The 27,922-nt window shown below is 49.2% G+C and overlaps 1 protein-coding gene across 1 annotated transcript in view; it reads right to left on the bottom strand.

The window, feature by feature from the left end:
- Positions 1-10,584, bottom strand: part of ITPKC (inositol-trisphosphate 3-kinase C) — a gene marked incomplete at its 5' end in the record, with an annotated part of 30,779 nt that extends 20,195 nt beyond the window's left edge. The window contains one exon of the mRNA XM_083512577.1: positions 10,132-10,584. Coding sequence (XP_083368703.1) covers positions 10,132-10,584 — 453 coding nt within the window. The remainder of the gene's footprint in view (positions 1-10,131) is intronic.
- Positions 10,585-27,922: the final 17,338 nt, after the last annotated feature.

Below are 27,922 nucleotides of genomic sequence, written 5' to 3'. Positions count from 1 at the left end.
ATAATGGTCACTGATTGCATTGCCTGGCCAGTTTGGCCATTCTTTTGAGACGATAAATACTTTAGTTCTTGAATTCAGGGATTCCCCCCTCCCCTCGCATTTGTAATGCACACTGTATTTTGAATTGGAGCAGGAACCGGCAAGCCACTGCAGTATCCCTGCCAATAAAACTCCATGGACAAAGACAACAGGCATATAAAAGTTATGATGCTGGAAGATGAGCCCCTCAGGTCGGAAGGCGTCCAACATGCTACTGAGGAAGAGCGGAGGACAAGTACAAGTAGATTCAGAGCTGATGAAGCGGCTGGGCCAAAGCCAAAAGGTCGCTCAGTTGCGGATATGCCTGGAAGCGAAAGGAAAGTCCAGTGCTGTAAAGAAAAATATTGCATAGGAAATATGGAGGGCACAAGGAGAAGGGGACGACAGAGAACGACATGGTTGGACAGTGTTCTCAAAGCTACCAGCATGAGTTTGAGCAAACTGCGGGAGGCAGTGGAAGACAGGAGTGCCTGGCGTGCTCTGGTCCAGGGGGTCACGAAGAGTCGGACACGACTAAACGACTAAATAACAACAACAATTTTGAATATCTGCTCCAGCCTTTGCCAAGCTGGTGCCCTCCAGATGTTTTGGACCACAACTCCCATCAGCCCCGGCCAGCTTAGAAAAACACAGCTGTCTAATCTGTGCCATGTCAATCTGAATATAAGCAGAGGCCGCAGGGATTCCCCAACCCGCCCCCGGCATCACAGTCTCTTTCTGACAGGGGAGGTGAATGGATCTCCCCAGATCACACACGGCCAGCTCATTCCCAGAATCACGTGCCCTTCCAATGACACAGACGTGCCGATATTTTCGCCGCCGTGAGCGAGATCTCAGGTTGGGGGCAGATGGAACAGGAGATGTTTATTTCCAGCCCCTGCTCAGAGAACGCCAGATTCTCATAAGACAGTCAGCACAGGGAAAACGAAAGCTTTCAGCCTGCCTAAATTCTTCCCTTTGGGCCTCTGAAGTCTCATTTTCATGCATAGGAAACTCTGAACCCACAGGAATCTGCAAAAAGACAGCCCTCATTCTGTCAAACGCTTCTGGGTTGGTTTTTTTTAAAGGGCTGCCATGGCTGCTGCATTTTGTGGTTGTAAATTCCAAAAGTTCACCTTGCCCTGAACTCAGAGCTCCATCCTTGGGCCTCCCTGCCAGTCCGCGGCCTCCATCCATGAACCATGAGGAAAGTTTTATTCCTACAGGCCTCCAGGAACTGACAGCTTTGCAAGGAAAGGGCTGCTAACAGTGCTGTGGTGCTTTGTTTGCTATATTTTAATAGATTTGTTTCTTATATTGCTTTAACTTTATGAGTGTCTCCTTACCTTTTAATGATTGCCTTTTCTCTATTTTCTAATTTGATTTTCTGCACGTTGTAAAGCATCGTATGTTTTTCTTGATTTTACTGTTTTCTCTTTTTGTAAACCGCTTTGAGGTTTGCCTGTTTTTACAATCAAGCGACGTGGAGGTTTCACGAAACAAATGACTGAAACTGATCTTTATGCATTTAAAGGTAAAGGGACCCTGACCATTAGGTCCAGTCGTGACCGACTCTGGGGTTGTGGCGCTCATCTCGCTTTATAGGCCGAGGGAGCCGGCGTACAGCTTCCGGGTCATGTGAACAGCATGACTAAGCCGCTTCTGGTGAATCAGAGCAGCGCACGGAAACGCCGTTTACCTTCCCACCAGAGCGGTACCTATTTATCTACTTGCAATTTGACGTGCTTTCGAACTGCTAGGTTGGCAGGAGCAACGGGAGCTCACCCCGTTGCGGGGATTCGAACCTCCAACCTTCTGATCGAGAAGCCCTACGCTCTGTGGTTTAACCCACAGCGCCACCCGCATCCATTTTATGCATTTAGCTTTATGCATTTTAACCGTGTTGTTTCTAGTTTTGCGCAAGCTGCCTTGAGTCCCTGGTGCAGGAAAAGGGTTGAATTATAAATAGCTATAATCGTAATAATAGTAGTATTCATGCCCCAAGCATCATCACCATCACAGGAAGAAACAAGAACGAAACAATGCGATCCTTTCCACGCTTAAATGCGCAATTGAAAGGCGCTCCTGGATTCAGTTGGCATCTGCCAGTCTCGGGAGACCCAGATCCACGCAATGCCCAGTCTGGGAATGAGCGTAAGCAGAAAATCCCCCTCAATTCCCCGCAGCTCCTGCCCAAACAAGCCACAAAACGGCAGCATCAGAGCCAGGAAGAAGGCACCAACCTTCTTGGGAAAACAGGTATCTCCAGTCCCGGGTGAGCCATCTCTTGCAGGGTGAGTCAGCCCGCTGGCATCTCCGAGTTCCAGGCCGCATCCAGCCCTGCCAGGCCTGGTTTCGGTGCCTCTGAGAGAAGCGTGAGTGAATCACCGGCAGGTTGGTGCTGCCTTTGGAAATGGGAATTATTTGTGCAGCAGGAAGTGAACACCTCCTTTGCAGAGCGAACAATTCCACCCGGATGCTGCTCACAGAAAGAGGCGCTGAGGCCACATTGTGACCCAGAAGCCCGGCCCGTTAACCCTGCTACCCACATGTGGCAGTTTCGCGGTGGTGCGGAAATGAACTCTGCACATTCTCAGAGGCACTGCCAGGAATGTTAACAGCGTTAACCCTAAGCCGGTCAAGCCTCTAGGATGATCAGAAACTTCGTCTAAGGAGCCTCTGCCCGGGTTGCTGGCCGCCGCAAGAACTTCTTTGGCACAGAAATGGAAGACACTGCAGACCTTGAAATCTCTCATTGCAAGAGAGGAAGATGCAGACTCTGGCTATTGTAGAGGAAAGAACCCACAAACTGTGTGTTTCTAAGAAGAACCAGGACGTTTCCACACTGATCGGTGGAATTTCATTTATGATGTGTCAGATTCATATATACAATATCCTCTCCCCCCCCCCATCACAAAATATTGGGATCTGTTTTGCTGCTTTTACTTTACTCTGCCTATTTGGGAAATATACCCTCTGTCATTTGTGACTTTGTTGATGTTTCCGCTTTTGTTTGTCTATATCTTTTGACACAGGGATGCGGGTGGCGCTGTGGGTTAAACCACAGAGCCTAGGACTTGGTGATCAGAAGGTCGGTGGTTCGAATCCCTGTGACGGGGTGAGCTCCCGTTGCTTGGTCCCTGCTCCTGCCCACCTAGCAGTTCGAAAGCACGTCAAAGTGCAAGTAGATCAATAGGTACCAATCCGACGGGAAGGTAAACGGCATTTCCGTGCGCTGCTCTTGTTTGCCAGAAGCGGCTTAGTCATGCTGGCCACATGACCCGGAAGCTGTACGCCGGCTCCCTTGGCCAGTAAAGCGAGATGAGCGCCGCAACCCCAGAGTCGTCTATGACTGGACCTAATGGTCAGGGATCCCTTTACCTTTACCTTTTGATTTTACGTTATGAAAAGAAGGAGAAACCAGAGATCTCTGGCCTGTGCAAGATAGAATCGCAGAAGTGCGGAGGTGGAAGGTACCCAAAGGTCATCTAGTCCAACCCCGGCAATCCAGGTCCCATTCTGCTATGGTAGCAGAGATCTGTGGTCAAATGAGCAGTTCTCAAAAATTCGCAGAATCCCAGCTATGTTTTTCAACAATCCTTTGAGAAGCCATGCCCTCTGAGGCTAATCTCTCCCTCTCCCCTAAATGAGAAAAGCCCCAGTCTGTTGCTGCAAAAGATCACACACAAATGCACACTCATTCTGCAAGTGCCAAAGTTCAAAAAGCGTCATCAGGAAGGGGAACATTTTGCTTTGTACCCGGGGCAAGAGCTGCCAGCTAATGTGGAAATGTTTTGGTGAGAGAGAGAGAAAAGGTGCAAGACTTCACGGTTCAGTCTTTCTTTTTTTTTAAAAAAAAAGTTTCAGTGTTGTCAACTAGTTGTTGTTGTTGTTTTAGAAAAGACACCAATACTTTCCTCGAACTCCAGTCAGGGCCGGGGAAACCCTCTCGGTTTGGCTCACCCAAAAGCGCTTTCGCTTCACAGGAGGAAAAATATATAAGGTTAAGAGTCAAGTTTCCCTCTCTCCCCAAGACCTTTGTTACGAAAAACGTGTGTTAAAAAAACAGGAAAGTGTGACTGTAAATTGCCAAGAAGCAGCAAAAGGTCCAGGATTCAGAAAATAGCTAAATGTTGTTGTATTTTGCTTTGCCGTTCAGATCTCAGGTTGACAAAAATCACTTTGCATGTCAGTGGCTAACTGGGTCAGGGGAACAAATTATGAATTGAAGAGTACGAGATAAGGTCAAGGGGAAGGGCTTGCTCCTCGTTTGGCCGCCTCCTGGGTTATAATTAGATCTGGTTAATTACATTTCCCCCAACTTTCCAGACCAAGAGCCTCACACTATCCATCACATGACTGTCTGTCAGCTCCATCTCACCTGCAAAGGACCGAGGACAAGGTGTGTTTTTTTGCTGGAAGTCTCAGCTGAAAAGGCTTAGCTCAGCCAGGAGTCCTGGGGGGAACTTTGTGATAACACACAAACACCAGCACTTCTCGGCTGGCTGCTTTTCAAGCAAGAATCTCCCTCAGTTCTTCCTGGAGAGGAAGCCAGCGAGGACTGAACCCTCGGGAGTTACAGGGTTGTTTTAGTTTTGATTATGTTGTGTTTTGCTTTTATTATGTTGTATTTTGATTATGTTGTGTTTTTATATTGTGGTTTTATCCTGTGAACCGCCCTGTGACCTGTGGGAATAGGGTGTTATGCAAATTTATTATTATTATTACTGTTGTTGTTAATCATATGGACTCAAGGGCATCCTGATCAAATTTGCAGATGACACCAAACTGGGAGGGGTGGCTAACACCCCAGAGGACAGGATCACACTTCAAAACGACCTTGACAGATTAGAGAACTGGGCCAAAACAAACAAGATGAATTTTAACAGGGAGAAATGTAAAGTATTGCACTTGGGCAAAAAAAATGAGAGAATACAAGATGGGTGACACCTGGCTTGAGAGCAATACATGTGAAAAGGATCTAGGAGTCTTGGTTGACCAGAAACTTGACATGAGCCAACAGTGTGACGCGGCAGCTAAAAAAGCCAATGCAATTCTGGGCTGCATCAATAGGAGTATAGCATCTAGATCAAGGGAAGTAATAGTGCCACTGTATTCTGCTCTGGTCAGACCTCACCTGGAGTACTGTGTCCAGTTCTGGGCATCACAGTTCAAGAAGGACACTGACAAACTGGAACGTGTCCAGAGGAGGGCAACCAAAATGGTCAAAGGCCTGGAAACGATGCCTTATGAGGAACGGCTAAGGGAGCTGGGCATGTTTAGCCTGGAGAAGAGGAGGTTAAGGGGTGATATGATAGCCATGTTCAAATATATAAAAGGATGTCACATAGAGGAGGGAGAAAGGTTGTTTTCTGCTGCTCCAGAGAAGCGGACACGGAGCAATGGATCCAAACTACAAGAAAGAAGATTCCACCTAAACATTAGGAAGAACTTCCTGACAGTAAGAGCTGTTCGACAGTGGAATTTGCTGCCAAGGAGTGTGGTGGAGTCTCCTCCTTTGGAGGTCTTTAAGCAGAGGCTTGACAACCATATGTCAGGAGTGCTCTGATGGTGTTTCCTGCTTGGCAGGGGGTTGGACTCGATGGCCCTTGTGGTCTCTTCCAACTCTAGGATTCTATGATTCTATATGGCTCAGTCAGTAGAGCATGAGGCTCTTCATCTCTGGGTTGTGGGTTCGAGCCCCACGTTGGGCAAAAGATTCCTGAGTTACACGGGGTTGGACTAGATGACCCTCGGGGTACCTTCCAACTATAGGGGTCTGCGAAAATGCCCCCATTGCATGCTACAGAGATGCTCTCCCACCAAGCTAACCCACAGGATGTTGATGTGGCCACAAGGTAGCTTTTTTAGGATGAAACAGCCAGCTGGTGTAGTGGTTAGAGTGCTGGACTGTGACCTGAGAAAGGTCAGGGTTCGAATCCACCCACTCAGCCCCCAAGCTCACTGGTCGAGCGTGGGGGCCAGTCCCTGCCTCTCAGCCTAACCCACCTCACAGGAAAGGATTAAATGGGGGGGGGAGAGAACGGCGTATGCCACTTTGAGCTCCTGGCCGAAACTGGTGGGATATAATAAACGCAACAGATAAAAATAGTAAGCTTCAGGAATCCTTGCCACTGAGAAGCCAACCATTCATATTTCTATGAAGCAGAAAAGATCTGACCAGTGGGAAGGCTCATTTGCCCCATCCTACAAGTATGTATGGGACGCAGGTAGCGCTGTGGGTTAAAGCACACAGAGCCTAGGACTTGCCGATCAGAAGGTTGGCGGTTCGAATCCCCGTGACGGGGTGAGCTCCCATTACCCGGTCCCTGCTTCTGCCAACTTAGCAGTTCGAAAGCACATCAAAATGCAAGTAGATAAATAGGTACCACTCCGGCGGGAAGGTAAATGGCATTTCTGTGTGCTGCTCTGGTTCGCCAAAAGCGGCTTAGTCATTCTGGCCACATGACCCAGAAGCTGTACGCCGGCTCCCTCGGCCAGTAAAGTGAGATGAGCACTGCAACCCCAGAGTCGGTCACGACTGGACCTAATGGTCAGGGGTCCCTTTACCTTTACTTTACAAGTGTGTATATGGGAGGGGGTGTGCCCCAGAGCACAGCTTCAGATGGCAGGGCCTGCCCCCACCCCATACAAGGCCCAAGAGGCCAAGCAAAGGCCCTTGGCAGCACAGTGTGAGCCCTTGCGCCTGAGCGAGAGAAGCCCATAAGATGGGTGAGGACATATTTCATGGGTTTCCATGGGGGGGGGAGCAGCCTTGAGCAGCAGGCTGGCCAGAGCAGCAAGAAGAAAAAGGACACAGGTTCAATCCTTGGCAGCTCCAGGTAAGCCTGGCAAGAATGTCCCCAGCCGGAAACCCTGGCAAACCTTTGCTGCCGGGGGTCAGTGCTGACAATATTTAGCTAACCATGTTTAGCTAGACAGTCACGAAATTAAAAGACGCCTGCTTCTTGGGAGAAAAGCGATGACAAACCTAGACAGCATCTTAAAAAGCAGAGACATCACCTTGCCAACAAAGGTCCGTATAGTTAAAGCTCTGGTTTTCCCAGTAGTGATGTATGGAAGTGAGAGCTGAACCATAAAAAAGGCTGATCGCCGAAGAACGGATGCTTTTGAATTCTGGTGCTGGAGGAGACTCTTGAGAGTCCCATGGACTGCAAGAAGATCAAACCTCTCCATTCTGAAGGAAATCAGCCCTGAGTGCTCCCTGGAAGAACAGATCCTGAAGCTGAGGCTCCAATACTTTGGCCACCTCATGAGAAGAGGACTCCCTGGAAAAGACCCTGATGTTGGGAAAGATGGAGGGCACAAGGAAAAGGGGACGACAGAGGATGAGATGGTGGGACAGTGTTCTCGAAGCTACCAGCATGAGTTTGACCAAACTGTGGGAGGCAGTGGGAGACCGGAGTGCCTGGCGTGCTCTGGTCCATGGGGTCACAAAGAGTCGGACACGACTAAACGACTAAACAACAACATTTAGCTAGACGCGCCAGCAGCCTGATTTGAGTATAATGCAGATTCCTCTCCTCTGCTCCACCTCCCACCATGCGCTGGGCCAACGGGAACATTTTTCAGGTGAGCCAGCGGCAATTGCAAACATTTGCCTACCGGTGTAATTTTCCCTTCCCTTTTGCAGCATGCAAAGCAAACCGAAACTCCGGTTTGAATGCATGTGTCTGTGTGTAGACTATGTCAGAAGAGGCCGCAGTTGGATCAGGCCCAAGGGGGCCCATCTAGTCCTGCCTCCTGTCTCATGGGGGCCAACCAGATGCCCATTATGGGAAACCCGCAGGCAGGATCCGAGCCAAGAGCAACACTCTCCCCTCCTCCTGGGGCTTCTAGGAACTGGGATTTAGAAACATTTACTGCCTCCGACTGCGCAGGAAGGGCATTGCCACCCTGGCTAGGGGCCATTGAGAGACCTCTCCACCATGGGATTCATAGCACCGTAGAGTTGGAAGGGACCCCACGAGTCATCTAGTCCACCCCTTGGATTGCAGGGTTAGCAAAAGGGCTGCCGGGTCTCATCCTGTCCTCCTGGCCCACTTTGTAGAGCAGGGGTTGGCAAAAGATTTAGCAGCAGGCCGGTCCACAATCCCTCAGACCTTGTGGAGGGGGGGCGCGTTTGGCCGGCCCTCCTCGAGGAAGCAGGAACCCCACTGTCCTCGGACCTCCTCCGAAGGCTGGCGGTGGGGCGGAGAGACCTCCTCCCGCCGCCAGCCTTCGGAAGGCTGCTCCGAAGCCTGGCGGTGGGGCGGAGAGACCTTCTCCCCGCGCCAGCCTTCGGATGGCTGCTCCGAAGCCTGGCGGTGGGGCGGAGAGACCTTCTCCCCGCACCAGCCTTCGGAAGGATGCTCCGAAGCCTGGCGGTGGGGCGGAGAGACCTTCTCCCCGCGCCAGCCTTCGGAAGGATGCTCCGAAGCCTGGCGGTGGGGCGGAGAGACCTTCTCCCCGCGCCAGCCTGGCTGTCCTGAAGACTTGTGGTGGGAGCAGTGGCGTAGCGTGGGGGGTGCAGGGGGGCCTGCTGCACCTGGCGCAACATCTGGGGGGGCACGGAAAAGACTCGAGTGCTAAAATCCACGGGTTAGGGGGCGCAAATTACTTGCCTTGCCCTGGGTGCTGAGAACCCACGCTACGCCACTGAGCCCAGGGGCCTTAGTTTGCCGACCCCTGTTGTAGATGGTGGTTTTCCAGGACACTCACTCGCTAACCAAACCATACAGGTGGCCGGGGTATAAATAATAAATTCTTATTATTACTATAGGACTATAAGACGCAGATGGTGCTGTGGTTTAAACCACAGAGCTTAGGACTTGCCGATCAGAAGGTCAGCGGTTCGATTCCCCGCCATGGGGTGAGCTCCCGTTGCTAGGTCCCTGCTCCTGCCCACCTAGCAGTTCGAAAGCACGTCCAAGTGCAAGTAGATAAATAGGTACCGCTCCAGCGGGAAGGTAAACGGCATTTCCGTGCGCTGCTCTGGTTCGCCAGAAGCGGCTTAGTCATGCTGGCCACGTGACCCAGAAGCTGTCTGCGGACAAACACCGGCTCCCTTGGCCTATAGAGCGAGATGAGCGCCGCAACTCCAGAGTCGTCCGCAATTGGACCTAATGGTCAGGGGTCCCTTTACCTTTACCTTATACTACTAGCCCCTTTGGAATCAGTGGACTTGCCACCATGTAGACACGCATCTATCTATCATTTACTCCATGTACAGCCAGCATGTACCTGATTCTCAACACTCACTCTGTTTCAACCTTACGACAACCCTCTGAGGTAGGTCAGGCTTGCAGAGAGAGGCCCTGGCCAAAGATGAGCATCCCAGCTGAAGGAGGATTTGCATGTGGGTCTCTCTGGCCCTTGTCCAGCACCCTGGATCCCCATACAGGATTGCGGGGGGGGGGGGCAAATGGGACAACGCTGAAGGCGTGCGGCTTCTTGCAAGAGTTCAAAGTGCTTTGCGTTATCTCGGTAACCCACAAGAGTCCTATGAGCCAGAGCAGCCCAATCTGCACCTTCCATATCTCAAAAATACAACTACAGCAAGGGCAAGTGTTCACTTAACGCATCCCTAGAACGTGCTTACTCGAAAGTAATCCCAACCGATTTCAAGGGGATGCAAGTTCGCCACGGAAATTTAAGAAACAAAGCCCAAGAGAGACCAGCTTCTGGATTCTGGTGCCTATGCGGATCTCTCCCATTTTTAGATATTTAGCCTCTTTCCCCGTTAAAAAAACGCGCAGAAATGAATGGAGGGGAAGGAAGGAAGGAAGGAAGGAAGGAAGGAAGGAAGGAAGAAAAGCTCCGCTGGGTCTTTCAAGCGCACGCGGAGTCCCCTCTGTAATAAGGGGAGAATCACAGACCTGCGGAGTTGTTCGGGACCCCGAGAGTCCATCTAGCCCTACCCGCTGCCACACAGGTAATCCCAACTCAAAACCACAATTCTGGAAATCGGACCGAGCCCTCCGGACCTTGCAAGCCAGGCGCATTGGCTTAGGACCGGACCGCCCTCTCGGGGCTGGCTCCCCAGAAAGCCCGCAAGAGGATGAGGACCCTTGCCCGGCAGGATGACCCCGGAGCGAGGAGGGGAAGCCTCACCTGGACATCTCCGGACCCGCCGGTTCCTCCGCTGCTGCTGGGACCGGGACAGGGGGGCGCGGCCGGCCCGGCAGGCGCCGAGGGCGTCGGGGGTGCCGTGGCAGCGGCGGTTCCCACGTCGAGGCGCATCGCGCGCTCCGTCCCTCCGGCCGCGGGGCTGCTGCGCCCGAGCTGCCCGGCTGGCTCCGCCGCCTGCGCTCCGCCCCGGGAGGTGGAGCCGCCGCCCTGGGCGCGCCCCGCGGGAGGAGCCCCGACGGCGGCCTCGCTTGCTCTCGCCGCCCGCCCCAGGTCTACCCTCGCAACAACAACCCTGCGGGGAAGGCCGGGAGCCCCAGTGGCGGGGGGGCTGCATCGGGGCGCAAGGATCAGGGCCAGCCTCCGGGTCACGCAGTAGCCAAATGCCCCCAAGAACCCAGGGAGGCAGATAGACTGCGCCTGGCCCGGAGGCTTCATCAGGACGTAAGGAGAGCCTGTCAAAAAAACTAAGATTATGGCCACTGGGCCCATCATCTCCTGGCAAATGGAAGGGGAAGAAATGGAGGCAGTGAGAGATTTTACTTTCTTGGGCTTCATGATCACTGCAGATGGTGACAGCAGTTACGAAATTAAAAGACGCCTGCTTCTTGGGAGAAAAGCGATGGCAAACCTAGACAGCATCTTAAAAAGCAGAGACATCACCCTGCCAACACAGGTCCGTATAGTTAAAGCTATGGTTTTCCCAGTAGTGATGTATGGAAGTGAGAGCTGGACCACGAAGAAGGCTGATCGCTGAAGAATGGATGCCTTTGAATTATGGTGCTGGAGGAGACTCTTGAGAGTCCCATGGACTGCAAGAAGATCAAACCTCTCCATTCTGAAGGAAATCAGCTCTGAGTGCTCACTGGAAGGACAGATCCTGAAGCTGAGGCTCCAAGACTTTGGCCACCTCATGAGAAGAGAAGACTCCCTGGAAAAGACCCTGATGTTGGGAAAGATGGAGGGCACAAGGAGAAGGGGACAGCAGAGGACAAGATGGTGGGACAGTGTTCTCGAAGCTACCAGCATGAGTTTGACCAAACTGCGGGAGGCAGTGGAAGACAGGAGTGCCTGGCGTCCTCTGGTCCAGGGGGTCACGAAGAGTCGGACAGGACTAAATAAACAACAACAACAATATACATTTCCAGCATCTTGTTCTCGCCATGGCCTAATGGCCTAAAAACATAGGAAGCGAGATAGAGTGCCTCTGGACCTGGAGGTTCCATAAGATCCTGGCTGGTGGATCAGGCCAGTGGTCAATCCAGTGCAGCATCCTATACTCACAGTGGCCAGCCAGACATCCCGGGGGGAAAGCCTGTGATAGTAATTTTATGGTCTTAGATATATGGTAATGTTCATAAGTGTACCAACCAAGCACATACATAGATTAACACAGGAAGACCAACCTGGAACCATTTTGATTCCTAAACTGACCAAATCCTTTCTCTGCAAGGTTAAACTGGAAAAGCCTCCCCATTGTCTCTTTCCTCACAAATCCTGTCTCAAAGATATGAATAAGGTGTGAGCCTGTGACCTGGCCCAGGAAATAAGTATTTTACCACTACAAAAGAATGGCCAGGCTCCCCAGGAAATCCAATCAAGTAACTTGCTAGACAGGAGATAAACTGTGACAGGAGAAAAACAACATTAAAATTTCTGTGATGTAGGTGGGAGGTATCTGAGGGGTGGACTTAGGTTACACCCCTTCTGTGATGTATGCATAATGTTTCTGGGGGTGGTCTTGATCTAGAGGATGGGAATTTCAAAAGTCTTTATAAGCCCTTGCACAGCAATTTTGGGGGTCCTCTTCCTCTCCTACGTGTGAGTGAGGACCCTGTTGCAACAGATCAATAAAGATCAAGCTTACTAGCTGCTTTGCTTCTCAATATTCTCTGCTTGGCCTCTGTTATTCTCTCCTACCAATAGGGAACCTATGTAAGGACTCTATATGGGCTCTTGGATACCCCATAAGGGAAAAGGGCATATTTTTATTTACAACAGCCCACAAGCAGGATCCGACCACAAGGAACTCTCCCCAATTGGGATTCTCAGAAACTTAGGAAAGCTGCTTTGGTCACGGCAATCGCCTCTCCAACCTGCGCAGGCAAATGTGAAATGAAAGCAGCCATTTGCTGTCCTTATATTGTTCTGTTATGCGCCATTCGATTTATTCGGAATTTTAAAGAGAAATAACACAGCATGGTACCCAAAACACGAATCCCCCACAAACACAACCACATCACATTTTAAAATAATTATTTTAAGTTGCTTTGTGTCTCATCGGAACCACTTGCCGCCACAGCTATCTTTGTGGGCCAGAGCCCAGCACATCAAGAGATCTCTGGTGCCACAAGATCTCATGGGCTTCTAGAGTTTGAAGGGACCCTGAGGGTCATCTAGTCCAACCCCCTGCAATGCCGCAAAGGTCATGGCCCCCTTGCAAGCATCACAAGGCTCTTAACTTTGCAGCCTGAACTTAACAACGCTTAGCTTATTTTGTTAGTTGCTGTTTCGTTGCTGTTGTCACATTTGTTTTATAAATCATAAATGCCGTATTGATTTGCTAATCAAATAATAATTAGACTCCTGCTGTAATTTTGATGTTCAGCTTATTTTTTAATTGCTGTTTTGTTAATAGTATTTTATAGATTGTTGTTAATTCAATTTATATACAGTACTGCCCTTTATCAGAATATCCCAGGGTGGTGTGCAACAGTAATTGTTTCATTGATGGCTGGTTAATTGCTTTATGCTGTATTTGAGATGTCCTATTATATTTTACTAGGTTATTGTTATTTATTGTCTGTCAGCCGCTTTGAGATTCATGTGAGTGAAAAGCAACCTAGGAATCAAATCAAATTCTGAAATGACCAAAATGCGGCATGGAAGAGACGATGGTGACCTACGTAATTATTGCTATTTTTTATTTTTTTAAATGTATGCATCGTTTGATGACTCGATGCGTCTTGTGGGGAGAAAAGGCAAATTTGAAAGCTGGTTGTTCTCTAAAAGTTCATAGTTCAAATCTCTGAACTTTAAAAAGAACTTCATGGGAGGAAACTGGCTGGCATGTGTGGGTTACTCAACACCCCGCTGGGGCGATTTGTCTTGCAATGACAAAAGAGAGCCTTTTTCTCAGCGCTGTGGCATTTGCTGACACATTCAGGAGGATGACGGAGGCAGGAGACATCCATCCGGCACACGACTCCAGAGAATGAGTGACATAACCCCCCCAGGGCAGAGTGAATCACTCTTGGGCAGAATGCGGCCCTCGCCATTTATGGCTCCCGGAAAGCTTAGGAGTGACTGGCTCCTTGGTCATCAGGATGAGTGCTGTCCACCTTTGAACCCAAGTCTTCCCGGTCCAGGTCAAACGTACTCAGGCATTCTGTACATGCTCAGGGGTACTCTTTCTTTAAAGAAATTGTTTCCGCTGGTTTTTGATGAAGTCTGCAAATTCCAGGAAACGCCCCTTCCCTCATTCCCACCCTGTCCCTCCAGGGGAGAAAATCAAGAAAATACACCATGCCATGTTCTGTTGCAGGAATTTATGTATAGGTTGGGGGGGGGGTTGTCCCTCCAGCAGATATCATGCACATGCAGCCCACTACCAAAATCAGCACAATCATTTTTGTGATTTGTCCCCACAAAACACTTCATCACAGTTTCTTCCTATCTATTCAAAGGGCCTCTGCTGCACGATACCAAATGTAAGAATTCACTGATAAATGTTCCTATGTACTGGCTCACTGGGGAAACTTCAAAAAAATCATATAGACCTGTGAGCTCAGCTACTCAGCAGCCCCTCTGCCTGAGTGATAATTCCTGGCATCCTGATACCTGAGTGCCAGACAGGTAGCCGTTCCAGAAAGAACAAACCCAGATGAAGACCAAAGGGTGTGATTGACTTGACTGGGAAACAGGGAAATGTAAATATCTCTCTTGCTACACTTGATAGGTGTTTGGTGAAGGGCAAGAGGAACCATGGGGCAGGGTCCAGGATGCCCAGATTACTGCCACCAGACCTCCCCTTTCATGATGTAACTGTGATGTAGTTGGGGGGGGTGTAACATGGGGATTAGCAGCTAATAAAATATGGGGTCTCTTTTGTTTGGGGCTTCCATCTTGTTCCACCTGGTGGCAGGTGGGAGTCCTGTCGCGACAGTCTTCAATGAAGACCAAGCCTACTGGCTGCTGTTTTGCTCTGGTATTCCTGGCTGGTGTCCTTGTTTTTTTTGTCCAAGGGAGCCCTCAGATTTCTCCATTAACAATTCTATGATTGAAAATGCAATGAAAGGGCACCAGATTTCGAGAAAGTCGCCAGTACTGGCTAATGTATGCTTTGAGGCATCTGATGCTCTTCTTAGGTTTGTGTCCTTGCTCTGAATTTATTTCTGGGTGTTTGATACCACAGAAGTTTCCGGCAGGCTTTGGGCTATTTCAGGCACCGCCTGTTGGAAATCAAAGTCATAAGGGTCTTAAAAAAATTAAAAGCAAATAAAAGCAAAGAGCCAGTTCGACTAAGATAGCTCTTGCAAGCTGCTGTAAAGGGAGGGGAAGCTCTCCGCACCGCTCCCTGATTTTGCTCCTTGCCCCAGTGACGCTCGGCCAAGTGCAACATAAACCGCACACAGGAAGAGGCTTGAGAAACAGGCTCTTGCACACTTGCTTGGTGGAGAAAACATCTTCCTCTGCGCAGCAATTTCGTCCTTGTCCTGGCGCTCTCTTGAGCACACCCCTTGAGCATCTCTTCCTCTTATAAGATCCCTGCGAAAGGAAGAAGGAGCAGAAGAAACTGAGCAACCTTCTCGCCCCCAAATTCCGGCAGGAGCAGAACCCAGGAGTCAGGGCTCGCTCCCTGCCTCATCCAAGGCCCTGCGCCAAAAGCAGAAAAGCAGACCTCGAGCAAGGCTGCTCTTGGCGCTTTCCCTGGAACCATGAGCAATTTCGTTACATCTTAACCCACCTATTAGGGGTCATGGCAAAGCAGAGAATGAAAAAAATCCTAGAATCCTAGAATCATAGAGTTGGAAGAGCGAGTCCAACCCCCTGCCAAGCAGGAAACACCATCAGAGCACTCCTGACATATAGTTGTCAAGCCTCTGCTTAAAGACCTCCAAAGTAGGAGACTCCACCACACTCCCTGGCAGCAAATTCCACTGTCAAACAGCTCTTACTGTCACGAAGTTCTTCCTAATGTTTAGGTGGAATCTTCTTTCTTGTAGTTTGGATCCATTGCTCCGTGTCCGCTTCTCTGGAGCAGCAGAAAACAACCTTTCTCCCTCCTCTATGTGACATCCTTTTATATATTTGAACATGGCTATCATATCACCCCTGCATGCGTTGATACAATGGCATTCCTGAAATTGCACTCCTCTCTTGTGGGGAATTAAAAAAAGACCTATCTAAATGGAAGGCTATCCGCCCTCCATTCCCCACAGGTGGGCGGGGTTTGTGGCACCGAGCGAGGCTCACCTGGGCAGGTGCCACCCACCTGCTTGGGCCGGCCTTTGACCCGCCCTCGGCCAGGGAGGACAATGGACAGCCGGCCAGGGGTGGGCCTGAGGCCAAAAGAAAAGAGGCTGACTCCTGGACTCAAGCCTCTTTTGCTGCTCTTCCTTCCAGGATCTCCCACCCACCCACCCTCAAATTAATAATTGCTTGCCTCCATAATTTCATCCTAGGTCAGCGATCTTCAAGTTAATGATTCTTTCCTTACAGACTAATATTTTGCGTTCCAGGTCAGCGGGTGCTGCTGCGGTCATAAGATGGTTCCTGCATTCAGAACTGGGAAGGAATTTTCCCTGCATTGGCAGGTTTCGCCTTCCCTGTAGTATTTCGTCACAACTTTGGTGGTTTTTAGGCCTTGGCAAGGTATCCTTTAGTCTAACATCAAGTTGGGGGGGGGTTACACTCATGCTCCCTCCCCATGCGGCGGCGCTTGCAGGGCCCGTTAAAGGGCAAAAACCGGGAGTCCCTGGCCCTAGAGCGGCGGCATGTAGGTGAAACTCCCAGGACGAGGTTGGTGGAAGGGCATGATGTAAGTTTGCGCTTTGCAGCGCCCTCTCGCTGGACCTCATCTGCCTGCATATCCTCAGCCAGGCAGGCTGAGAGGGTTACCTGCCAAGGCCTGTGCCAAGTTTCCCACTTCTGAAGTTCAATGAAGTTGTGGCCAATTTGAACCCATACTCTGGTCTCTTGTCTCGTCATTTCGGGTAAAGGGGTAGGCACCACAGACAGGGTTAGTTCGTGTGCCCGCAAACTACATCTCTTGACTTTGGGACACATTGGGGTCTAGCCAAATGATGATAATACCTACATTTTTAGATCCCTTTGTTCCGTTCGACTTCCACCCTATTTGCTTAGAAAGTGGCAAAGAAAAGCAGACCTTGTGAGCACAGAAAGCTGCCAGAGCCAGCCCCCCTTTGAGCCCAGCCTTGGCTGCCCTTTCTGGCTAGCAACTCTGAGGCAGAGAGAGAAAAGATAAACCCCAGCACTGTTTCACTGGAGATCCTGTTGTAAACAAAAATTGCCCTTCTTCCCTTATGGGGTATCCAAAAGCCCATATAGAGTCCTTACATAGGTTCCCTTTGGTAGGAGAAAATAACAGAGGCCAACCAGAGAATATTGAGAAGCAAAGCAGCTAGTAAGCCTGGTCTTTATTAACTGTTGCAACAGGGTGCTCCCCTCACACGCAGGAGAAGGAGGAGGAACCCAGAAAAATGGCGTGCAAAGCCTTATAAAAACTTTTGAAATTGCCACCTGGTAGATCAAGACCCACACGCTAGCAAGGTTATGCTTAAAATTCTACAAGGCAGGCTTAAGCAGTATGTGGACCGAGAACTCCCAGAAGTGCAAGCTGGATTTTGAAGAGGCAGAGGAACCAGAGACCAAATTGCAAACATGCGCTGGATTATGGAGAAAGCTAGAGAGTTCCAGAAAGACTTCTACTTCTGCTTCATTGACTATGCAAAAGCCTTTGTGTCGACCACAGCAAACTATGGCAAGTTCTTAAAGAAATGGGAGTGCCTGATCACCTCATCTGTCTCCTGAGAAATCTCTATGTGGGACAAGAAGCTACAGTTAGAACTGGATATGGAACAACTGACTGGTTCAAAATTGGGAAAGGAGTACGGCAAGGCTGTATATTGTCTCCCTGCTTATTTAACTTATATGCAGAATTCATCATGTGAAAGCCTGGGCTGGATGAATCCCAAACCGGAATTAAGATTGCCAGAAGAAATATCAACAACCTCACATATGCAGATGGCACAACCTTGATGGCAGAAAGTGAGGAGGAATTAAAGAACCTTTTAATGAGGGTGAAAGAGGAGAGCGCAAAATATGGTCTGAAGCTCAACATCAAAAAACGAAGATCATGGCCACTGGGCCCATCATCTCCTGGCAAATAGAAGGGGAAGAAATGGAGGCAGTGAGAGATTTTACTTTCTTGGGCTCCATGATCACTGCAGATAGTGACAGCAGCCACAAAATTAAAAAACGCCTGCTCCTTGGGAGAAAGGCGATGGCAAACCTAGACCTGATCGCCGAAGAATTGATGATTTTGAATTATGGTGCTGGAGGAGACTCTTGAGAGTCCCATGGACTGCAAGAAGATCAAACCTCTCCATTCTGAAGGAAATCAGCCCTGAGTGCACACTGGAAGGACAGATCCTGAAGCTGAGGCTCCAATACTTTGGCCACCTCATGAGAAGAGAAGACTCCCTGGAAAAGACCCTGATGTTGGGAAAGATGGAGGGCACAAGGAGAAGGGGACGACAGAGAACGAGATGGTGGGACAGTGTTCTCGAAGAGACCAGCATGCGTTTGGCCAAACTGCGGGAGGCAGTGGAAGACAGGAGTGCCTGGCGTGCTCTGGTCCATGGGGTCACGAAGAGTCCGACACGATTAAACGACTAAACAACAGATCAAGACCACCCCCAGAAACATCATACATACATCACAGAAGGGGTGTAACCTAAGATCACCCCTCAGATACATCATACCTACATCACAGAAAGGTGGTCTAAACAGAAATTTGAATGTTGTTTTTCTCCTGTGTTACTTGACTGGATTGCCTGGGGAGCCTGGCCAGTGTTTTGTAATGATAAATACTTAGTTCCTGGGCCAGGTCACAGGCTCACACCCTATTCATATCTTGAATGTGCCCTTAATATCTTGAATGTGCCCTTAAGACAGGATTTGTGAGGAAAGAGGCAATGGGAGGTTTTCCACTTTGACCTTGCAGAGAAAACCTTTGCTCAGTTCAGGAATCAAAATGGTTCCAGGACGGTCTTCCTGTGCTGATCTATGTATGTGCTTGGTTGGTACGCTTATGAACATTACCATACAGTGGTACCTCGGGTTACATACGCTTCAGGTTACATACTCCGCTAACCCAGAAATAGTGCTTCAGGTTAAGATCTTTGCTTCAGGATGAGAACAGAAATCGTGCTCCGGCGGCGCAGCAGCAGCAGGAGGCCCCATTAGCTAAAGTGGTGCTTCAGGTTAAGAACAGTTTCAGGTGAAGTACAGACCTCTGGAGCGAATTAAGTAATTAACCTGAGGTACCACTGTATATCTAAGACCTCAAAATTCCTATCACAATCCTTCTGCATGAGCAGGGAGAGCACTGACTCTGAAGCTTTTTGCATGCAAAACATTTACTCCAGTATGGCACCCCACCCCACACCCCAAAGTCTTGGTTTTCTTCTCTCTCCCACTGTTAACCTAGAACTGCGTCTGGATTTTGAGCATCCCCCCAGCTCTGACCTCTTGCATGATCCTGCCCCTCTCCACCGCGGGAGCCTACAATTCCGCTGTCCCACCCCCCATTTCTCCTGTCCGTTGGCACCTCAAATATCATAACAGCATTGCCTAAAATACAGTATGCCCGAAACAACAGAAAGGTGTTTTGTAAAGCAAAGGCTTAAATCAGCTGGCTGGGGTTGGTGGCAATTTTAGTCCAAAACCACAGGAAGTGGCCAGGCCGTCAAAGGCTGATTTCGAAGCTTCTCTGCTGCTGCCAAACCCCTCAGCTGCCTTCTGTCAAATCTTGCCTCCCTTCCCTTATTCTGTTTATGCATTGCTGATGTTTTCTGGATACATCAGAGTGGCCAGCCGGCAGCCCTGCAGAGGAACATCGGACGCTGTCTTCTACTGAACCCATTATTCCATCTAGTTCATGATATAAGGTGTAATAAACATAAATCTGCCCTTATGGGGGACGCGGGTGGCGCTGTGGCTTAAACCACAGAGCCTAGGACTTGCTGATCAGAAGGTCGGCAGTTCGAATCCCCGTGACAGGGTGAGCTCCCGTTGCTCGGTCCCTGCTCCTGCCAACCTAGCAGTTTGAAAGCACATCAAAAAGTAGATAAATAGGTACCGCTCCGGCGGGAAGGTAAACGGCATTTCCGTGCGCTGCTCTGGTTCACCAGAAGCGGCTTAGTCATGCTGGTCACATGACCCGGAAGCTGTACGCCGGCTCCCTCGGCCAATAAAGTGAGATGTGCACCACAACCCCAGAGTGGGTCACGACTGGACCTAATGGTCTGGGGTCCCTTTACCTATTCCCTTATGGGGGACACAAGAGCCCTTATAGAGTCCTTTGTAGGTTCTCCATCGGTCGGAGAAAAGAACAGAGGCCAACCAGAGAATATTGAGAAGCAAAGCAGCTCGTAAGCCTGATCTTTATTGAACTGTTGCAACAGGGTGCTCCTGTCACACGCAGGAAAGGAGGAGGACCCAGAACAAAGGTGTGCCTGCCCTTATATAGACATTTTAAATGTCTAGCCCTGGAGTCCAAGACCACCCCCAGAAACATCGTACCTACATCACAGAAGAGGCGGTCTACAACAGAAATCTGAGTGTGTTGTTTACCTCCTGTCTGGCAGGTTACCTATTAATTCTTACTTGATTGGATACCCTGGGGAGCCTGGCCAGTCTTTTGTAATGACAAACACATTCTTCTCTGAGAAACTTAGGGGACACGGGGTCCCTTGATGGGGAGTTGGGCTGTAAAAGCCAACTCCCTGTTTTACCCTTTGAAATAAAAAAAAATTAAGGTCCTATATATATATAATAAATGTTCATAAATGTACCAACCAAGCACATACATAGATGTGTAGATCACATGTCTGGAGCAGCATAGGAGGACCGCCCTGAAACCATTTTCACTTCCAAACTGACCAAATGTTTTCTCTGCAAGGAGGGAGGAGGTGGGGAACCTTCTCATTGTCTTTTTGCTCACAAATCCTGTCTTAAGGGTATGTCTGTGTATGAATAGGGTGAGCCTATGACTTGGCTCAGGAACTAAGTACCGGTATTTGTCAGAGAAGAATGATTCCAGGCAAGGCAGGCTTTTATTTTCTGTTGCAATAAAGCAACCTGCCCTGTCCCCTTGCAAGAAAGGACCCAGAAGAAAGGTGTGTGGCAACTTTTAAAGACTTAAGAATTTGCCCAACCCTTTAGCCAAAGACCACCCAAAAGGATCATATCAGCATCACGGAAAGAGGAAGAAATGCAACAGAAACTGGAGTGTTTGCTTGTCACCTGTTTGTCAGGATACCTGATAATGCTGGCTGATTGCATTATCCTGACCAGTCTGGACATTCTTTTGAAATGGTAAATACATCAGTTCTGGAATCCATTGCTGCTACCCCATTCATGTGAGAAGTTTATCTATTTATAGGATTTTGAAGGATTTGCAAGTGACAAGGATTCAGCCAGTCTATCTGAAAGGTTTTTCCATAGCAAATCCTTCTACTACAGAGGAAATATTTGGGGTCATTAATGCCCTTTTAAATGTGTTGTGGAAGGGGGAAATTATTGGGTTGCCTTTGTTTTTCTTTTTGCTATTTATTTGGAGTTTTTATATTGTAATTTTATGTTGTGAACTGCCTTGAGATCTATAAGTACAGGGCAGTATATTTAATTAATTATTCAATAATGTTATTAATAAACATAAGAGTCAAGATAGCTCTGGGACTGCTCTGTGAACTCAAATAAAGTGTCTATCTCCCCCCCCCCCCTCCCGGCAATATTTCAATATTTTGAAAAGTGAAGGATTGGTTTTCTCTGGAGCATGTGGCAGCCAGACTGGTGACTGGGAGCGGCCGCCGTGACCATATAACACCAGTCTTGAAAGACCTACATTGGCTCCCAATACGTTTCCGAGCACAATTCAAAGTGTTGGTGCTGACCTTGGAAGCCCTAAACGGCCTCAGTCCTGTATACCTGAAGGAGCGTCTCGACCCCCATCGTTCTGCCCAGATGCTGAGGTCCAGCTCCAAGGGCCTTCTGGCAGTTCCCTCCCTACGAGAAGCCAAGCTACAGGGAACCAGGCAGAGGGTCTTCTCGGTAGTGGCACCTGCCCTGTGGAACGTCCTCCCACCAGATGTCAAAGAGAAGAACAACTACCAGACTTTTAGAAGACATCTGAAGGCAGCCCTGTTTAGGGAAGCTTTTAAGGTTTGATGTATTACAGTATTTTAATATTTTTTTGGAAGCTGCCCAAAGTGCCTGGGGAAGCCCAGCCAGATGGGCGGGGTATAAATAATAAATTATTATTATTATTATTATTATTATTATTATTATTATTATTATTATTATTAGTGTTCACCTTAAAATCTGTGTAACAGTTCTCAGCGGTGCATACTCTGACTGGCAGCTGGCTGCACTGTCAAATTTTTCAGCACTCCCTGAATTGCTTGGAGATGCTGCTGGGAACCTGAACCTGAGAACTTCTGCGTGCAAAGAAGAGGCTGTGCCACTGAGCCACGGCCCTTGTCAAACATTTTGCAGATGTTGTGGGGCCCCTAAGTCTCACCAGCCCTGGCCAGCAGGGCCAATGGTCAGGGATAGTGAGGAATTGTAATATACAAAAATCTGCCCTTATTCCCTTATGGGGGACACAAAAGCCCTGATAGAGTCCTTTGCAGGTTCTCCATTGGTAGGAGAAAATAACAGAGGCCAAGCAGAGAATATTGAGAAGCAAAGCAGCTAGTAAGTCTAATCTTTATTGAACAGTTGCAACAGGGTGCTCCCTTCACACGCAGGAAAGGAGGAGGACCCAGAACCAAGGAGTAAAGGTAAAGGGACCCCTGACCATTAGGTCCAGTTGTGGCCAATTCTGGGGTTGCGGTGCTCATCTTGCTTTACTGGCCAAGGGAGCCGGCGTACAGTTTCCGGGTCATGTGGCCAGCATGACTAAGCCGCTTCTGGTGAACCAGAGCAGTGCACGGAAACGCTGTTTACCGCCGGAGCGGTACCTATTTATCTACTTGCACTTCATGCTTTCAAACTGCTAGGTTGGCAGGAGCAGGGACCAAGCAACAGGAGCTCCACCCCATCGCAGGGATTTGAACCGCCAACCATCTGATCGGCAAGTCCTAGGCTCTGTGGTTTAACCCACAGCACCACCCGCAGCCCTGCCCTTATATAGACCAAGGTGTGCCCGCCCTTATATAAACATTTTAAATTGCCCGCCCTGGAGTCCAAGACCACCTCCAGAAACATCATACATACATCACAGAAGGGGTGTAGCTCAAGACCATCCCCCCAGACACATCATACCTACATCACAGAAGAGGCGGTCTACAACAGAAATCTGAGTGCGTTGTTTACCTCCTGTCTGGCAGGTTAACGCTTACTTGATTGGATACCCTGGGGAACCTGGCCAGTCTTTTGAAATGATAAATACTTAGTTCCTGAGCCAGCTCGCAGGCTCACCCTATTCATACACAGACATATACCCTTAAGACGGGATTTGTGAATGAAAAGACAATGGGGAGGCGTTTCCATTTTCCTTGACCTTGCAGAGAAATCATTTGGTCAGTTTCGGAGTCAAAATGGTTTCCAGGCTGTTTTCCTGTGCTGCTTCAGACATGGGGTTTATATATTTATGTATGTGTTTGCTTGGTACAATTATGAACATTTATTATATATATAAGACCTTATTATATATATAAGCCCTGGGAAGCAGGTTAGCCATCCCAGAAACACACATATCACATCCCTTGTGGGCAGTGGCGTAGCGTGGGTTGTCAGCACCCGGGGCAAGGCAAGTAATTTGCGCCCCCCTAACCCGTGGATTTGCGCCCCCTAACCCTAACCCCCAGATGTTGCACCCGGTGCGGCCGGCCCCCCCTGCACCCCCCACGCTACGCCACTGCTTGTGGGGGCCTGTATCCTTATAGAATCATAGAATCCTAGAGTTGGAAGAGACCACAAGGGCCATCGAGTCCAACCCCCTGCCAAGCAGGAAACACCATCAGAGCACTCCTGACATATGGTTGTCAAGCCTCTGCTTAAAGACCTCCAAAGTAGGAGACTCCACCACACTCCTTGGCAGCAAATTCCACTGTCAAACAGCTCTTACTGTCAGGAAGTTCTTCCTAATGTTTAGGTGGAATCTTCTTTCTTGTAGTTTGGATCCATTATAGAACCACACCTTCTGGAAGAAATGTTTAGGAATGAGCGTATTGTAGTATAATCCCAAGAGGTTTTCATTCGGTTTTGGAATTTCGGGACCTGACTCATCCAAGGCTGATGTTCACCAACTTGAGCCAAATGTTTTATCCACAATATGTGCAGGCGGGAATTGTGAGCTGGGAAAATCCGAGGTCTTGTTAAATGCCTGGTGCTTTTCCTGATTCCCTGTGACTTGCTTCCTCCTGAGTCACTGATGGCAGCCTTGCGATTCCGCCCCTTCCAAATCTCCATCTGATACTTTCCATCTGCTTTGCATTCACCATCCCAGCTTTTTCCAGGATGCTGCTGAGGACATCTTACTCCCAAGCTGCTCAAGCGCTGGACCAAAATATCGGTTCCACTTACAGCTCCTTTGTGCACAGACGGGAAGTCCCTCGCGAGAGCGATGTCTTTTCGGATAAGCTTGAGAATGGCAGGAAATGTAGCTGTACCACCACCTGGGTGGCAGAGGAGAAGGCAGCCAAAGCAGGCAGGCAGCGATACAGTGAACCATAGAATTGGAAGGGACCCCCAAGAGTCATCTAGTCCAACCCTCTGCAATTCCAGGAAATCTGCCTGGAATCTGTCGCTGGCTGGGCTCAAACCACCAACCTTCTGGTTAACAGAAGTCAAAGCAGTGATGATACACTGGGCTAGAGATTTTGGATATAATATCCAACTTTCATTTGGCCTCTGTTATTTTCTCCGACTGATGGAAAACCTACAAAGGACTCTATAAGGGAATAAGGGCAGATTTTCGTTTATTACAATATTCATACATTACTGACCATGCAAGAAGACCTTTTCCTTGAAACTATATTGAAATAATAAATACTTCTGGGGTGTTAGGGGAGGGATGGTACCTCTGCTGGGAGACAAACCATGCTCCTGCTGGGGTAGTTTGTCCACCTTTGATCCCCCATCCTGCCCTCTGCTCTCACCTGGCGCTCCTAGAAGCGGCCAGCATGCGATGGTCACACCCTGGGAAACAGCTTCGACTGGCCGGCCAAAACAGGTGAGGGGAGCTGATGGGTCTCAAACCTTCTGCTTGTTAGGGACTGATCCTGCATGCGAAAACTGGCTCTGGCAGATGGAGGGGACCAGGCCAAGGGTGGGTCCAAAGGTCAAGAAGGTGGTTTCTGAACTTATTGATTAGAATATTTGTGTGAGATTGTATGGGAAAAATACAGAATGACAGATACAATCTTGCTTAAAATGTATATAGGAAGTGCAGCGTAAGCGATAGAAGTCAATCAATGAAATTTTATTATTATTTTCATATTAAGATATTTGTAGAATAAACTTGGAAGAAATCCTTCCAACTTTTCTTCTTCTTTTCTCTTTATTTCTTCTTCTTTTTTCTTTTCTTCTCTTTTATTCATCTTTTCATATATATGTGCTTATTAGAAATATATGTACGTATTTGCAATATTTTGCAGTATTTTGAAACAATTACAGTGGTACGTCGGGTTACATATGCTTCAGGTTACATACGCTTCATGTTACAGACTCCGCTAACCCAGAAATATTGCTTCAGGTTAAGCACTTTGCTTCAGGATGAGAACAAAAATCATGCTCCAGCGGTGCGGCAGCAGTGGGAGGCCCCATTAGCTAAAGTGGTGCTTCAGGTTATGAACAGTTTCAAGTAAAGTACGGACCTCTGGAACGAATTAAGTGCTTAACCCGAGGTACCACTGTATGTTAAATATTTTTTTTTTAAAGGTGGTTTCTGCGAATGCTTTAGGGACGTGAGGGTCAGGTGGGGCTCGCCCACCTGGGAAGGGAGCCCATCTAGGAGAAGGAAAACTCTGAACCTAAATCTCCATTGCCTTGTGGGATATCTTCAGGAGAAGAAAAGGCTCGGGAGTAAACCATGGGTAGGCAAACTATGGCCCGGAGGCCGGATCCGGCCCAATTGCCTTCTAAATCCGGCCAGCGGACGGTCCGGGAATCAGTGTGTTTTTACATGAGTAGAATGTGTTCTTTTATTTAAAATGCATCTCTGGGTTATTTGTGGGGCATAGGAATTCGTTCATTTCCACACACACACACCCCAAAAAATATAGTCCGGCCCCCCCACAAGGTCTGAGGGACAGTGGACCAGCCCCCTGCTGAAAAAGTTTGCTGACCCCTGTTCTACAGTGTCGCAGGAAACCCCCCCCCCAATCATTCAGTTTGTACAAACTTCACACACACACACACACTACATAGGCTACGCTTCTGTTATAAATTCATAGAAAATCAACCATACATCGGATCTGCACCGTTCCACTTTTATCTTACTCCATGAAGGAAAGACTACAAAATGGGGAAGGTTTGATACAGGGCAGCCATAACCCTTGAGCATACCAGTACAGTGGTGCCTCGCAAGACGAATGCCTCGCAAGACGGAAAACTCGCTAGACGAAAGAGTTTTCCGTTTTGGAGGTGCTTCGCAAAACGAATTTCCTATGGGCTTGCTTTGCAAGACGACAATGTCTTGTGAGTTCCTGCGGGTTTTTTCCCCTCCCCCCCTTTTTCTAAGCCGCTAAGCCGCTTATCATCTGATCCGATCAGCAGATAAGCCGCTAAAAGCCGCTAATAGCGCTAATCCGCTAATCCGTCAATGGGCTTGCTTCGCAAGACGAAAAAACCGCTAGACGAAGAGAATCACAGAACGGATTCTTTTCGTCTTGCGAGGTACCACTGTACATCCACAGGAGCCCTGCCCAGTTGCTATGCCAACCCTGATGGTCCTAGACAGAAGACCATCAAGATCACAAAGAACTTGCATACGGGAGTGGATTCAGCATGGACTGGAACAAAGGACAATGATCAGCTCTTCCCTCTGGGGGCAGGAAACTGCAAACTCCCCTCTGTCACCTGGAAAGTACTCATGGGGAGGGGGAAAGGGGGAACCAGCCAGGTGACAGGACACTCAGGTTACCACCACCACCCCTCCCTCAACTCCTCCTTTTTGTGATGTAGTCTTGGGGGTGTAGTTTGGGGGATTAATAACTAATTAAAGTTGGGGTCTTCTTTTGTTCGGGGCTTCCGTTTTGCTTCATCTTGTTGTGGGTGGGAGTCCTGTCACGACAGTCTTCAATAAACCTACAGGCTGCTGTTTTGCTCCAAGTTATCCTGGTTGGTGTCTTTGTTTTTGTCCAAGGGAGCCCTCGGATTTTTCCATTAACAACAGAAATCCGGAGCGGAGTCCCTAAGGCAGTTGGACGGTGCCTTGTACGCCTCCTTCTGGCAATTCCTGCAGCCAAGTGGGTACCCAACGTCTTTCTCCGCTTTCCTTGGGACCTCATCAGGAAGGCCTTGTCACAAAGGTGGCCTAGGACCTCCAGGCACAGGCTTGCACCCAGGGGTGTCAATTTGGTGCTGCTAAAACCACAAAGGAGGCAGCAGTTGCAAGTTTCCAGCCTCTGCAGCCAAAGGGGGGCACTGCAGCGGTTCTCAACTTGTGGGTCCCCAGATGTTGTTGGACTACAACTCCCATCATCCCTGAGCTCTGGCCTTGCTAGCTAGGGATGATGGGAGTTGTAGTTCAGCAACATCTGGGGACCCACAGGTTGAGAAAGGCTGTTTCATGGACACATCCCCACTTTTGAAGTTTAAAAAGGAAGAGAAGGGGGCAGCGACGATTCAAATGCAAGATTGGAGAGCCCTGGGCCGAAGCCCTCCTTCCTGGCCGATTCGAGGTAGGGCAGCGCCCCCTAGTGAAACTCAGTGCCTCTATCTCAGTGGTTCTCAACCTGTGGGTCCCCAGATGTTGTTGGACTACAACTCCCATCGTCCCTGAGCTTTGGCCTTGCTAGCTAGGGGTGATGGGAGTTGTGGTTCAACAACATCTGGGGACCCGGTTTGACTTCAACCCCCCCCTCCGCTCGCCATTGACTCTTGAGACCAACGGATGCTAACAGCAATACAAAGTCCTTCTTCCCACGGCGCCTAGTTAAACGGTGGAACTCCCTGCCCCATGACCCAGCCTGGGTGGCTTTAAGAGCGGATTCCAAAGATTCACGGAGGAGGAGAGGGCTAGGGAGAGAGTTGCCCCTGTGCCCGGATCCTGCTGGCGGATTTCCCCCGGGAGCTGTTTTGCAAGGCCACCGGGAGATCAGGAGGCTTCATCCGACAGGCTCCATCTCTTTCTAATATTGCCAACCCGCCCGGGGATCTTCGGGCGGGAGATAAATTAAAAACGTAAGCTAAGAATAGCAGCGGGGCGCGGCCGCCCTCCTCCCGTAGCAGCGAGTTCCACCGGCGAACGGATTCCTCCTGAATGGGCGCTAGAACGAGGGCGGGGCGAGCGGGAGAGAAA

Source organism: Podarcis liolepis (genome assembly GCF_965112155.1).
Source record: "Podarcis liolepis genome assembly, chromosome: 7".
Classification (NCBI taxonomy): Eukaryota; Metazoa; Chordata; class Lepidosauria; order Squamata; family Lacertidae; genus Podarcis; species Podarcis liolepis.
This window is presented reverse-complemented; position numbering and strand designations above follow the sequence as displayed.